Raw genomic sequence first — 15169 nt, 5'->3', positions numbered from 1 at the left:
CCTGCAACCCACAGAACCCAAAGGATTCGCTGCCAACATCCTGGTGCCAGATACCCTGTCATACCACCAGAGGTGGTCTTTTGTAATCATTTTCACCTTGTTTAAAGAAAAAGTACCCTAGAATTTACGGTACATTTTTTAGACCATATTGAAATAAATTAGGCGGCATGGTGGTGTAGTGGTTAGCACTGTCGCCTTGCACCTCCAGGGTCCGGGTTCGAAACCGGAGTACACGGAGGAAACCCATAGAGCACAGGGAGAACATGCAAACTCCATGCACACAGAGACAGAAATAGAGTCTGGTCTGTTCTCTCCATTCTTGGTGGGTTTCCTCCAGGTAATCTGGTTTCCTCCAACATTCCAAGGATATGCAGGTTAGGCTGATTGGCGTTCCCAAATTGCCCGTAGTGTGTGAATGAGAGTGTGAGCGTGTGTATGTGTGTGTCCCCTGCGATGGATTGGCACCCCGTCAAGGGTGTTCCCTGCCTCGTGCCCTAAGTCTCCTGGGATAGGCTCCAGGTCCCCGCGCCCCTGAATACAGGATAAAGTGGTATAGAAGATGAGTGAGTGAAATAAATGATCCATCTACCTTGGTGTCTACAGTTCTGCTGACTGAGAAGGCTGTTTCAAATCTAATCCCTATGCCTCATCAGGTTGTCACTTCATTTTTTCCCCTAAGACACGTTCCCAGCTTCGCTAATGGCTCACTAATCCTACCCACGTCTGAGAGTATAGTACGTTTCCATCCAAACAGGCAAAAGTGAATCAGATTGATATTCTGAGAAGAAGTAGATCATTAAATTACATCATCAAAAGGGCACTCACACAGAGTCAAGCAGAGAGTGAAACTTACACTTAATATGGCACCACTTATTCCATCAGATAAACTTTTCATCCATACCCCAGCGTTCCCACCTCTGATATTAACGCAGGATTTAGAATGTCAGGGTTTCCTTGGTGTGAGATTGAATATCCATCAGCAACGATGGAAATCCCTGTCGGGCAAATCTTTGACACATAAACACGGTGGCAGCGTCGGTTGAATAAAACTGCCAAGCGTTTTGTGTTTTTTTTTTTATTCAGCACAAAAAATGCAATTCTTGGCCAGCGATACCGGTTCATTTCCAGGATGAAAACGGCTGCTGGTGTGGAACCAAGAACAAGTACTGTTGATTTAGCTCGCAAGATCAGTGGTGACAGCTTCATCAGGCTATGCAACAGAATGGATTGAAGTTACTTAAGGTTATAGCAGGGGGGGAAGAAAAATGACTGTTGCTATGGCATAAGTGATAACATGAACTAACCTGCTTTGTAGTGGTTTACATGTAGCTATAAATGGATGCACCGTTCATGAAATATGCGTTAGCAAACTGCTCTGGTATGAGTGGAATAAATGAACACATGGCATGCGTATACAGGAAAGTAATCAACCATGGTGTGATGCAGCGTGCGGATTGTTATTATTCCATCATATTTTGTTTTCATCATCAATCACCCAGAGTAGTTCAATGCATTTTGAGAAATTGTTCGAAATTATATCCATTGAAGGTCAGATATTATAGTGCGTTTAATCAAGACTGCATAGGTCTTAGAGCTCTCCAAAATCTGTCTGTTAATTATCCAGCTAAACCAACTCCGATCCTGCATTCTGTAGTACAAATTTTTCACTCCTTTTCCAAAAACCCTGTTTTAGTGTCTGTAGCTTTAAAGCCTAAAAAAAAAAAAAAAAAGTCTCTGAGCGAACCCTTTGCGGAAGTGCATTTTCCTAACCAATCAGGAACTAGAAACATTCATGTCGGGACCTTGTTAAGCATTTCCCAGCCATTTTTCCACTTCTGATAAACAAAATAAAAGGCAAATAAGATATACAAGATTGTCAATTTACCATAACATATTCAATATTGAACAATATAAAAGTTCAAACACGGCTAAGAGCTGAAGAAGTCCAAGTTAGCCGTTTGCAGTTCGTCACATTTACATTTAGGCATTTGGCAGACGCTCTTATCCAGAGCGACTTACAAAAAGTGCTTTTATGTTTACATAATCGGATACATACTTACACTGTGTTAACTAGGTTAATAACTAAGTGCCATTAGTACCAAGTACACTCCCCCTAGCCTAGCCTCATTTCGGTAGCTCTTAAAAACGGCATATGAGGTCACATAAGGGGGAAACCTGATTTGCATGGTAAATCCCTGGCCACTGGTGGTGTAGTGGTTAGCACCGTCGCCCTGCACCTTCAGGGTCCGGATTCGATTCTCGGCCAGGCTCGAGTCCTGTCTCTGTGTGCATGGAGTTTGCATGTTCTCCCCATGCTTGGTGGGTTTCCTCCGGGTACTCCGGTTTCCTCCCACAGTCCAAAGACATGAAGGTTAGGCTAATTGGCGTTCCCGAATTGACTGTAGTGTGTAAGTAAGTGTATGTGTGTGTGCCCTGCCTTGTGCCCTAAGTCTCCTGGGATAGGCTCCAGGTCCCCGCAACCCTGATTACAGGATAATGCGGTATAGAAGATGAGTGAGTGAGTGAGTTAAAACAGGTCTCAAAGTGAGATCCATGGCCACTACGAAAATGCAAAATTGAAAACATTTTTCTAAATTGTAAAATATGAGTAAAAATAAACTTGGCATTACAGTGGTGTAGTGGTTAGCACTGTCGCCTTGCACCTCCAGGGCACTCCCAATTATTTGTAGTGTGTGTGTGTGTGATGGATTGGCACCCTGACCAGGCTGTACCCTACAGTACCTCGTGCCCAAAGTCTCCTGGGATAGGCTCCAGGCCCCTGCGACAATGTACGGGATAAGCGGTATAGAAAATGAATGAATGAATGTTTAAGAGGTCCTCTTTAAATGAAAGTATGCTGTGCAGCCTTGCAACAGAAGTATTGGCACCTCACTGCTCAAGTGTCCCAGCTGCCGTCCCAGATGTTGAGGTGATAGACTGTGTTAAGTTTTACATGTTCTCCTCCACAAAAAAAATAAATAATAAAAAAAAATATATATATATGCCAGTAGTTGTACTGGATATGACAACTTGGCCCTGGGTGTAAGTGTGTGTGTCTGCATAGTGCCCAACAATGTCCTGGAATCTATTCTAGGGTGTATTCCTGCCTCATCCACAGTGCTGAAAATATGTGAGTGAGTATAATACATGTTTCCATTGTACTTGAGATCAGTTCTGCCTTCTATTGCTATTTATACCGAAGAAAACTGAGCTGCTGGATTTTTCACTTGCTCGGATTGCTCAGGTTTTAACACCTTTAAATGCCTACAAACTGTTGGAAAAAAGGCAGATAAAAGACTGTACGATTTTGCTGAACAGTCTTTCATCTAACAAGTGTTGCACTTGTCTAGGAAATTCCTCTCGAGAGCTCTCAATGCACTGAACAGATGCTGAACGTTATCATTTCAATGTTCACACCCTTTAATCCGATGAGAGCAGATGCGGCTGCGCTCCAGGCCTCGACCTGTACAGAAAGCCCGGATAGCTGAGGAGCTTTAGCAAGCCGTGGTTATTCTTGTCGGGGTCAAGACTGTGAATGAAAGTGTGTGGCTTGTCTGCGCCACTTCTGCGTGTGAATGTGTGTGTGTGTGTGAGTGAAGGAGTGATTGAGTGTCTGGGGGCAGTCCATTGACTCGCACCAGCTGTTGAGGCAGCACGCGCACGCTCCAAGTCCCACTCCTACTCGAGTTTTAGTGTGTGTGAGTGTGCATGTGTGAGTGCTTGTGCCACTGTAGAAACACAGCACCGCACTGCCAGTCCTGCCTGCATTTGGACAGCACAAGAAAAGACAAGACAAGACAAGACGAGACAAGGAGAGCGGACCAGAAGAGAAGAAGATGCCAGCCATTTTGGTCACCCCCAAGATGAAGTCAGGATTGCCCAAGCCTGTGCACAGCGCTCTGCCCATTCCTCAATCTCACATTCAGACACGGATGACTCAGAGCAGCGGTGCGAAGCTCACACACCACTCCAGTCTGAGGAAAAGCAGCCAGAGCGCTGGTGCACCGCAGGGAAAGAGTCACACGGCCAACGAAACGTCTACGGATCCACAGGTTTGAGCGAAGTCATCCTTCTGTCTCAGACTTTTATTCGGCTGTTTTGTTATTAGAGTGAACGCGGGTGAGAGGCGAAAGGATCAGGGATTAGCAATCAGGGAAGCATGTTTTGCGTTAAAAGGCGTCCGTGCTCCTTGCTTACTGCAATTTTCCTAAAAATATGGAAAAGTGCAAAGGTAAGGAGCTGTAAATGTGGTAATGGAAGTGTAAACTCAGCAGTGTGTGCTGATTAACTCACACCTGCAGGCAGTTGAGGCTTTGGTTAAGCGTTGTAAAGTTTTAATGAGGCTCGTAGATTTTTCCTGTGTTTATATATATATATATATATATATATATATATATATATAATTATTAAAAATATTACATTAAATATGAATTTAAATAATATAAAAAACACTAATTTGTTTTGTGTTAATATATATATATATATATACTGTGTAAATTTCTTTTTCCAAATAAAACAGGTGAGGCTGCATTTATAACTGACGTAAACTTTTCAATTAAAGTATTTATGTAAATTATTACAAAGATAAAATAATTACATTATTTAACACCTGATGTTGACTTTGATTTCCCCCCAAATGGTGTTTTTCTTTAATCACCTGCTGTCTTTCTGAGTCTGATCATTTTAAAGTAGTCCAATAATATGTGATTGGAGCCAACTGTTCGAAAAAGATCAACATTTAAATAGACACAAATACTCTAGGTGGCTTCAACTTTTTACTTTATACGTAATTTTTATTACGTATTGATGACATTATTATAATAAGGAAAGGACTGTTTACAGCTCTTATAATGTAAGCTTTTGTACAAACCCTATTCCTCTACTGCAGTTTGTGTTGTTTTGGAACACTAATTGCCTACCTAGAAATAATGACCAGCGTAAAGTGATGAATAAATCTGGGTAAATGGATCACAATAAAACTATCGATTTGTTTTAATAAAAATAAATGTTAAGTGTAAGTTTAAAAAAAAAAAACTTTTTGCTTAATGAAGCAGAAATATTCAGTACAGTAGCATTTCTTCTACACTCTCGGGTGCAGCACTAAAAAGCTTTAATGTCATACAAAAAATAAAGGGAATTTTTAAGAAGGTCAAACCTTGACAAGATATAAAAATTATGGGAGGAGTTTTGATTTTGGTGAATAATAGAACAGTTATGAGAGTAAAAAAAACTCCCTTTATGTCTTTATGTCTCTATCCAATCCCCTACTACACTAATGCCACAAGTGAAAACACTTATCCCAGTGCTTGGATACCATAAAGGTAGAAAGTTTACCATGAATGGATTGTCTGCTTCATGCCTGTAACACTGGCCTCCCAGGAACTCCTTTAATGTCCTAAACATGTTGAAATGGCTTGGAGTGAGGACGGGACTGTATGGGGGATGTGACCATAACTCCCAGTCGTGTGTAAGTGATGTTGGTGAATGATTGTGTGTACAGTTCCCAAATACAGATGTCTCTCTTGACCAGGATGATTATTCACATATAAAATAATCAATATGTGAATTTTGAACCATTCTAAAGTTTTACTCTGGCTCATAGTCTCATCATCGTTCTGAGCTTCAAGTCTTCTTTAAATGTCAATACATTTTTCGAGAAATATTATTACAGTACAAGTCCTGGTTTGACTTGAACTTCGTCCCTTGTAAATTAAGACAAATAAATAATGACTAGGGGTGTAACAAGTTGGACACAAAGCATTGCTTGAATATTTGCCCTATGTCTTCCACTAACCACCCTGGAAGCCAAAGTGCTCCCCCTGCTGCTGAATTTCATGGCTAGGTCGTTCGCATAAATACGTGCCCTTTAAACTACAAAGTGGACTTTTTAGCCATGTAGAAAGATATCAATACAATGTGTGTATATAAGCACAAGTCACTGAGTGAGTGATTTTTTAAATCACTCACTCAGTCATCGTCTATACCGCTTTATCCTGTATTCAGGGTCGCGGCGAGCCTGGAGCCTATCCCAGGAGACTTACAGTAGGGCACGAGCCTGGACAGGTGCCAATCCATCGCGCACACAAACACACACTCATTCACAGACTACGGGTAATTTGGGAAAGGCAGTTAGCCTAATCTGCATGCCTTTGGACTGTGGGAGGAAACCGGAGCACCCGGAGGAAACCCACCAAGCACGGGGAGAACATGCAAACTCCATGCACACAGAGACGGGAATCGAGCCTGGCCGGGAATCGAACCCGGACCCTGGAGGTGCAAGGGGACAGTGCTAACCACTACACCACCGTGCGGTTTTAACTTGTTAAAGAAAGAATAAAATGTGGAACCTTTAAGTTTAATGATGTGCACTCTGCTTTATTATGCTGAGTGTATTGTATACTTTAATACCATGAATTATTTAATCCAGCCTAACACCTAATAACCTAATAACATCCATCCATCCATCCATCCATCCATCATCTACACCCTTCATCTTGAGTAGGGTCACAGAGAGGCTGGAGTCCCAGGAAACTCATCCCAACCCATCGCAGACACAAGCTCACACACATCCACACCTGATCGTACAATATACTCAACTTAAAAACGCCAATCAGGATACATCGCATATTTTTGAAAAACTGTTGAGGAAACCCAAAAAGCATGCGGAGAACCTACATACTCCACATACTGTACACATACCAGAGCTGAGATTCGAAATCCCCAGTCATTGTGCTGCCACCATAACATGAAAATACAATTTTGATCTGTTTCCCTTTCCATCCTTTTGTTCCTCATTTATTTTTCTATAGGACATTTTAAAAGACATAATGTCAGCATGATTTTGACCTAATCTGATACGGTATGTCCTATGTGATTTTAATATCAGACAGGATGCTATGTGATCTAGCTTAAACAATCCTCTCTGTGATCCTACAAGCGGGTTTGAATTACCAGGGTGAGTCAAAAATTAGTTGCAATCTGTCTGTAGAATTTTTTATTTAATTTTATTGCAGGTAAAATTCAGAAAAGACAAATGCATCATTGTCAGTCTCCTTGCTTATCAAAAGACTTTGTCCTTCTGTGAACAAGCTTTCGTATTCCCTCATTAAAAAATGTTAGAGGCTGGGCTGCGAGCCATGAATGCACCGCTGTCTTCATTTCTTTATTCTTTATCTTCGTCTGCTGAAGCGAGATCAGGACTGTAGGGAGGATGCATTAACACCCCAAAACAAAGTTTTTTACAGTGCGGGCAGAAGTGTGCCGACGTCTTCTGCGTTTAGTCTAAAGTTTAGGCTTCAGCTCTTAAATAAGCGTCTCAATGTAACGAGCGCTTCTGATTGTTGAACTTTTTTTTTCTGATAATGTTTCAATAGTGGCCCTTGAGAATCCCAGATGAATTTTACAGCTGATTGTTGACTTTTTAACTTTTTCTCGGTGGGCGATTGAGGATGTTACCGCTCCATACGCTGAGGTTTACTCTCAGGCTCGTAGTGATGGATCCGGGCTCGTCATGATAGTATGTAATGATTCTCTTTAGGAAATTTTTACGTTCCTTAGAGTATCGGTCCAAATGTTGTTTGCAGATATCGAAACGTTTCAGTTTCGGCACCTGGTACACAAAAAAGTGAATCCCTGCCTGCTGCTCTTCTTTCGTGCAAATCACAAGTGGGGCATCAATTTTTGCTGGTTCCGCAGTTACAAATGAGCTGATGTAACCCGTTCACACCTGCACAGCTGTGACCGGGGAGACATTATCCTGGAATGGAAAGCACTGATAAAACGTTGCAGCCAAGAGAAGTTTTAATATAATCAGAGCACGGATCATTTTTGACTTCTCGTATTTTGCTTCACAATAACGGCATGTTTTAGCACGGTGTAGTCTTAAACTGGTGTACAGTCACACCATTCTATCCAACAGAAAATCAACATGAAAGCTTACTTTTGTAATAAAATGCAGAACACGGATTAATCAGATTTTGTGCATCATATCACAACATCCTGTTCAACAAGGGTTATTTCTTCCACTTAACGCCGCTCGATCTTGAAAGTTTGTTTGTCCTGGAAGACTAAGACAGGACTATTTTGGTGCCTGTTGAATAACAGTAGTAGAAAATGTCTTTTTCGGACTAGAGGACGTAACCCTGGTCAGATTTGATGTTCTGTCTCATTGCACGCCGAGCTCTGCAGCTGCATTGTAAGTGTGTAAGTGTTTGCATGTGTGCTTATTTTGCCCGGCGCTCCTGCTCCAGTGAGTAACTTCGTTCTTGATGTGGTGAGGAGGATGAAACACTACACCGCCTGCCCTGTCATTATAGTATTACAAAACACACAAGCGCACAAGGCAGCGGAGGCTTTACTACAGCGCTGTATTAGTAGCGGCCCGCCACACTGCAGGTGGGCACACGGCCATGTGCGATCCATAGTGCGGCTTTTCGCTGGGGCTGGAGCCAGATATCAGCTGTTAACCCCTTTGAGCTTTACAATGAGGATATGAACCGTGGGTGTTAAGTATAAAGCTGGGTATAAACTCATATATAAGTTTTTGCAATCACATTTTCAACATGTTCATGAAAAATCCAGTACAGAAAAACTTTCATATCTTTTTTGGTTTTTCTAGATTTACTTATTTTGGTTGACCAAACACATTTAGTGGAAATATTTTCAAATAAGCAAGACTACAATATAACTGATAGAATTTTGTGGCTGTTTTTAGTTATTTCATTCCCAATCTATGTATTAGTATGTTAGAATTTAACATTACTAAAACTTTTGTAACTCAAACATAAATATACTTATACCCTGTATTCAGGGTATCGAGGGCTGGAGCCAATCGCAGGAGACCTCTGGCACGAGGCAGGGTACACCCTGGACAGGGTGCCAATCCATTGCAGGGCACACATACTCATTCACACACTACGGGCAATTTGGGAACACCAATCAGCCTAATTTGGATGTTTTTTGGACTGTCGGAGGAAACCGGAGTACCCGGAGGAAACCCACCAAGCACAGGGAGAACATGCAAATCCATGGGAATCGAACCCGGACCCTGGAGGTGCAAGGCGACAGTGCTACCACTACAGTTAAAAATTAAACCACTACTGGTTAAAATACCTGGGCCTGGGCCTCAGAGTGGTGCAGCCCTATCACCCAGAGATCGCGAGTTCGAATCCCAGGTGATGCTGTAGCCTCCCGCAGCCGAGAGCTGATTGCCCGAGCTCTCTCAGACGAGAAGGATTGGAGGCACTTAGCGCTCTCACATCAATCACGACTCTAAGCCAAACAAGGGTGTCTGTGAGCTTATGGAAGGAGCGGATAGTGCTATCCTCTAAATGTGTAATGCCGCTCCCAATAGTAGAGTATGTGGCCTTGCAATAATAAAAGATACGGTTGGTGGCTTTATATGATTTTGGAGGAAACAGGTGCTAGCCTTCGCCCTCCCTGGTTGGTGGTTGTAGCCCTGATGGGGGAGTGTGGGAGGGAATTGATTACGAATTATTTTTTCCCGATAGACCTTGGCTTTGATCATAGTACAAAATGTGGTGTCATGTGTGAAAATGATTTCTCATTCACCCAGAACCACTCTTTCACCAGAACAAGCCTGTGCCATCAGGGAAGAACAACTCTACCGATGTCATAACCTGGAACATTCGGGTCACCAGCTGATTTCCTTTTATTGCCACATAACGTTTCTGACCTGAGCAACTAAAGCGACATCAGATCATAACACCGCCTCCAGGGGCTCGTACAGTGTACACTATGCATGATGTGTGCATCGCTTCATGCGTTTCCCTTCTTACCCTGACACGCCATCACTCTAGAATAGGCTCAGTCTGGACTCATCAGACCACATGACCTTTATCCATTGCTTCAAATCTAGTGATGCTTAGCAAATTAAAGTCTTTTTAACAGATGAGTTTCACTATGACCATACAGCTGTTTGATCCCAATCAAAAAAGAGTTCTACACATATCTCTGATTTCTACTGTCGATGTTTTTATGATGCAACTTCACCAAGTTATTCATGATTTTATTCTGTCCATATTTCTTTGATGTGTTGCCTATTCAGCACTATCCTTCCAGGTTTTAATAATGCATTGCACAGTTCTTAACCTACCCGTACTGTACGTCTTTAACAAATATGCTGGATAAAAATGTTCTGTATCTACTGTATATATGTATAATAACTGAATGAACCAAGCAGAAGGATGAACTTGGAAAAAAAAACCCAGTTTAAGGAAATACAAGCCGAGAAGTAAAACAATGGTGATCAAATTTCAGGTATAGGGGGGGAAATGTGAGTCGAGTAGAAACTTGCGAAAGATTTTTTTTCTTTTCCCCATCAGAGTTTTCCGTAAAAAAAAGTTAATAATCTCCAAACTGTTGAGTAAAAGGTCTCCGTGGAACAAAAAATGGGTGTTCCTTAATTTTCAGGCAGTTTCCATGGTGTGACGTGACCAGCCTGAAACTAAGGCAGAGGTCAGAGAGTATCAAAGAGAGATTCAATTATTTTTTCTTTCCTTTTTTTTTTTTTTTTTTGTTTTAAGACATGAATCGAGTCTTTTTGCCATGTGTTTACCTTTATGTGGGAATTTAATGATGATTAAAAAGAAGTTAGCGTCAACACCTTGCAGAGTTGGAATGTCTCCCAAGATAAGACATTGTTGGGAGCATTGATGTGTGAACAGGTCTAAATTGACCTTTAGTGAACTGTGATTATTTTTGTTTAAAACGAACATTAAGAGCAGACGATGTCTGTTTATTTCTTTTTTGAGAAAAGTCCCTTCAGTTGTGAAAAGCTCAGTTTTGCACTGTAGAGACGAAATGTCTTTAAATATATATAAACCGTGTTTTCCAGAATTGTGGGAATTTTATGGTATGAAATAAATTCTGGTTATAGCTAAGCCAATCTCCAGTGGAAACCTGACCTGTGCTCACACATGGCCTTTTATTTCCCAGAATAAACTCCATTCGCTCTCATGTATATTTACTCCAACACAAACCCCTACACTATATATAGTTTTGCACTTCTGTCCCCTTTTATGCTGGCACAAGTAGCTGGAAAACTTGAGGCTGTAAAAAAAAAAAAAAAAGGTGGTGTAGAATTTGTTTTGGTGGAAGAAAGCTTTTAAGCTCGGAGTTGGCTTCGTTCCCTCTAAATAAAGGGCAATAATTTGTTACGTATCATATCATGTGTTGTTATTTAAATGAAATACATTAGGTGTGTGTTCGGGACGATTTCATTCATGACCTATTTGGAACATTTTGGGAAAGATAATAAAATAAAGAAAAAGAAAAAAAAACCAAAACAGCCGGCTAATACTGAGGTGTGGCCACCATCGCTTTTTGCTTAAAAGTCTTAAACATGAGGTCGGTACGTTTGCAGAACTTACGTCTATGAGGTTGAATCCATATGACCACTGGTTCTGTCCATATAAACGACACACACACACACACACACACAGCCACAACCTACCACAGGCCTGGAGCACAGATCTGGAGATTATTAGAAGCACCGCAGGGGAGAGCCGATGCCAGGCCGCAGGTTTTCTTTCAGAGGATGGGTGGAGTCGTTCAGAGCCTTAGAGCTCAAAAATAAACAGTTACCCCACAGAGAAGAAGAGAAGAGCTGGCCGAAAAAAAGTCACACACTCTAAGAGTTCCTTCAGTCACCTTTAGCTTGGATTACGGCACAGAATGTGGTGGCCAGTTCAGTTCAAAAGGATTCCTCATGCTCCCAGAACCAGTCTTTGGGACAATGCGTGTACCATCATGGAAGAAGAACTTCCTTGATGTGATGAACTGGAGTCCATCTTTTCCTGCAGTCCAGGATAACGTACTTACTGAAAATTGATGATGTTACAGTGTAAGTGAATAATGGATTATATATATGTCTATCCATGCATGCATCCATACGTCCACTCGAGATACTTGGGAACAAGTGGTTCAGTGTTGAAGGATTTATATGGAAGCATCACTGTAACTGGAAAACAAACTGATTAGATCATGGAAGCGATCCAACCAGGGTCAAGGTCATAGCAAGGGCAAATATCTGACAATTATTCCTGATTTATATTATTCCTGTTTGTCTTACAAAGATCATACTCAGGCACACAAGATACACACAATATTTTGTAGGATTTAAATAGAACGGATTCATTTCTGGTGGAGTGGTCTAGTGATCTGCACTGTGGCCTCGAGTACTGCTTTGGGTCTGTGTGCGTGGAGTTTCTTGCATGTTGCATCTCCCCTTGCGCGATAGGTTTCCGCTGGTACTCCAGTTTCCTCCTACAGTTCAAAGACATGCGGAGTAGGCGACACTATTTTGCCAAAAGTGAGGCCATCCACAAACTGGTCCCACATAGTTGGGAGCATGAAATTGTCTAAAACGTCTTGGTGTGCTGAAGCATTAAAAAGTACTTTTACTGGAAGTAAACTCCTGAAAAACAACCCCACACCAGTTCCAACATGACTGCGCACCAGTGCATAAAGCAAGGTCCTACTGTATGAAGACACTGATGAGTAAGTTTGTGGAAGAACTTTACTTGCCTGACCTCAACCCGGTAGAACACCTTCTTGTCCAACATCAATGTCTGACCTCACAAATGCGCTTCTGGAAGAATGGTCAAAATTTCCCATAATCAGACTCCTTCACCTTGTGGAGAGCCTCTACAAAACAATTGAGGCGGTTATAACTGCAAATGGTGGACCAACATCATATTAAACCCTATGGATTAAAAATTGAATGTAACTTAAGTTTATATGCACGTGAAGGCAGGCGAGCGAATACTTTTGGCAATATACAGTAGTGTATTTGGTGTTTGTTGTATTTTGTGTTTGGGTGAAGGATTGGAAGACTTCAGACCTCCCACGGTCAAGATGAAAGGTCAAAGCAAGGTCCAATGTCAGAAATAGTTTTTTTTCCTAGTGTCCTATCTGTTTGAGAAATATTTTTATGATATGTAAAATCATACAAGGTATCACAAGGTACATACAACCGGGATGTTTGTGTAGAATAACAGAACACAGTTATGTAGCTTTCCTGTAACTTCCTTTCACGGATGTACTGCCTTCTTTAAAACATTGTTCTTGAAGTTTTACACCTTCTGCTTAAGAGATCACAAGTCCCAGTTTGCAAATTAGTATCAAGAAGGAGTAGAATTTTTAGCAGCCCTCCTTAAGTTCTCCTTATTTTTCTCACAGTGTCAACTAGTGTTACATTTACATGTTTCTGAATTTTTTTTTTCATCTTTTAGCATCACATCCAACCACTTTGATTTTTACTTGTGCACCAGAGTATATGTTCATGTTATTTAGGCTAAAACATCTTAGCCAATAAATCGCATGTCTGTCATGCATTGAGAAAAGAGTCCCCTTAAAGATGGACTTGGAGTAAGGACTATGGGTTGCATTGTATCCTGGGTGCTTGTGATACTCTTGTACCAATCTGTCATCTTAGAAAAGAAAGAGTATTAATTATGGCTGGCTGCCTTTCTCTCTTTTTTTTTTTCTTTATGCAGATTTATACAGACTGGGCAAACCACTACCTGGCAAAGTCGGGTCATAAGCGCTTGATCAGAGACCTTCAACAGGACATAACTGATGGAGTCCTTCTGGCTGAGATCATCCAAGTTCTAGGTAAGGAAACTGTCTGAGCTGATTTTTGTATCCAGACTCCAAGTGTCAGATATTCTATTCACATGCAGAAATGGTGGTGCCACACACACACACACACACACACACACACACATCCATCCCGTCTGTTGTTTTATTTAATGTAACTTACAGAGAACTGTTTCACTTGGGTAAAAAAAAAATTATGCTGCTTTGGTTCATTTATGAACAATTTGGTCTGGGGTTATTTTTGAGCATATAAATGGAGAGTCTGGTTTGGAAGCACTACAGTCAGCATGCGAGGCCTTTTATAACATTTTGACATATTTGGCCTGATTTATGGAGCACCTCTTTAAAGTTCAAACTGTGGCACAAAGTGTTTTCGTCTTCTTTGATGGTGCAGATTTAACAGTAACAAATTTAGCAAGAAACAAAGGATTAGTGTGCTGAGCTTCCTTAATTATTTATTTATAGCACCGTTTATACATTTATAATGTGGCTCAATGTCTTTCATATGTTATGCACAGATTAAAGCATGACAAAATGGAAACATTAGGATAGGATTGAAAAAGGTAGGCAGTTTGGAACAAAAATTTCAAGGATTTATAAAGTTATTAGCCCATTAGGAGCTTTTGGATCCATACAGTATATCCATCCATCCATTATTATACCCATCAATCTATCTATAGATCCATTCATCCACTCATTTATCTATCTATCCATTTTCCCATCCATCCATCATTATACCCATCCATTTATCTATAGTTTCATTCATCCACCCATTCATCCATGAGTTTCATTCATTCACTCTATCTATCTATCCATTTATCTATCTATCTATCTATCTATCTATCTATCTATCTATCTATCTATCTATATATCTATCTATCCACTCAATTAATCCACCCATTTATCTATTTATCCACCTATCTCCTCTATCTATCTATTTATCTATCCATCCACCCTTTCATCCATCTATCCATCCATCCATAGGTCAGTTGGCATGTCTAGCCCGTCTTCTCATCATCTCCTGTTTTTCTAATAATTCTCCCTTCCATCTATTTTAAAACCATCTATCTATCTATCTATCTATCTATCTATCTATCTATCTATCTATCTATCTATCTATCTATCTACCTACTCTATCTATCTATTTATCTATTCACTAATTATTCAATCCATCCATTTATCCATCCACCCTTCCATTTATCCATCCTTCCATAAATCCATGTGGGCTATCATGATTTGTTTTATAAAAACATCTGTCTAGCCAGTCTTCTCATCATCTTTCCATTTATCTATCTATATACTTCAATTTTTCAAATAATTATCCCATCTATCTATTTTTAATCAATCCATCTATACTGTAGATTCCAGAATCCTTAATCTACGCTTCTATATTTATTTAGTATTCAATATTTTATCCAAATATCCATCCATCTATCCATCCATCCATACATTCATCCATCCAGTCATTTACCTACTAATTTGTACATCCCTCTATTAAATATTTATACATCTTTTTAATCACCTTACATTTTAATAATCAATGTTGTGA

The 15169-nt window shown here is 40.5% G+C and overlaps 1 protein-coding gene across 2 annotated transcripts in view; it reads left to right on the top strand.

Moving 5' to 3' along the window:
• Positions 1-3748: 3748 nt before the first annotated feature.
• nav2b (neuron navigator 2b) overlaps positions 3749-15169 on the top strand; it is a 111118-nt gene continuing 99697 nt past the window's right edge. For both annotated transcript variants that reach the window (XM_053505515.1, XM_053505514.1), the window contains exons 1-2: positions 3749-4052; positions 13518-13635. In XM_053505515.1, coding sequence (XP_053361490.1) covers positions 3837-4052; positions 13518-13635 — 334 coding nt within the window. In that variant the 5' untranslated portion in view covers positions 3749-3836. The remainder of the gene's footprint in view (positions 4053-13517; positions 13636-15169) is intronic.

Source organism: Clarias gariepinus, chromosome 10 (genome assembly GCF_024256425.1).
Source record: "Clarias gariepinus isolate MV-2021 ecotype Netherlands chromosome 10, CGAR_prim_01v2, whole genome shotgun sequence".
NCBI classification, from domain to species: domain Eukaryota; kingdom Metazoa; phylum Chordata; class Actinopteri; order Siluriformes; family Clariidae; genus Clarias; species Clarias gariepinus.
Note: the sequence above shows the minus strand (reverse complement) of the source record. Positions and strands in the feature narration are given on the sequence as shown.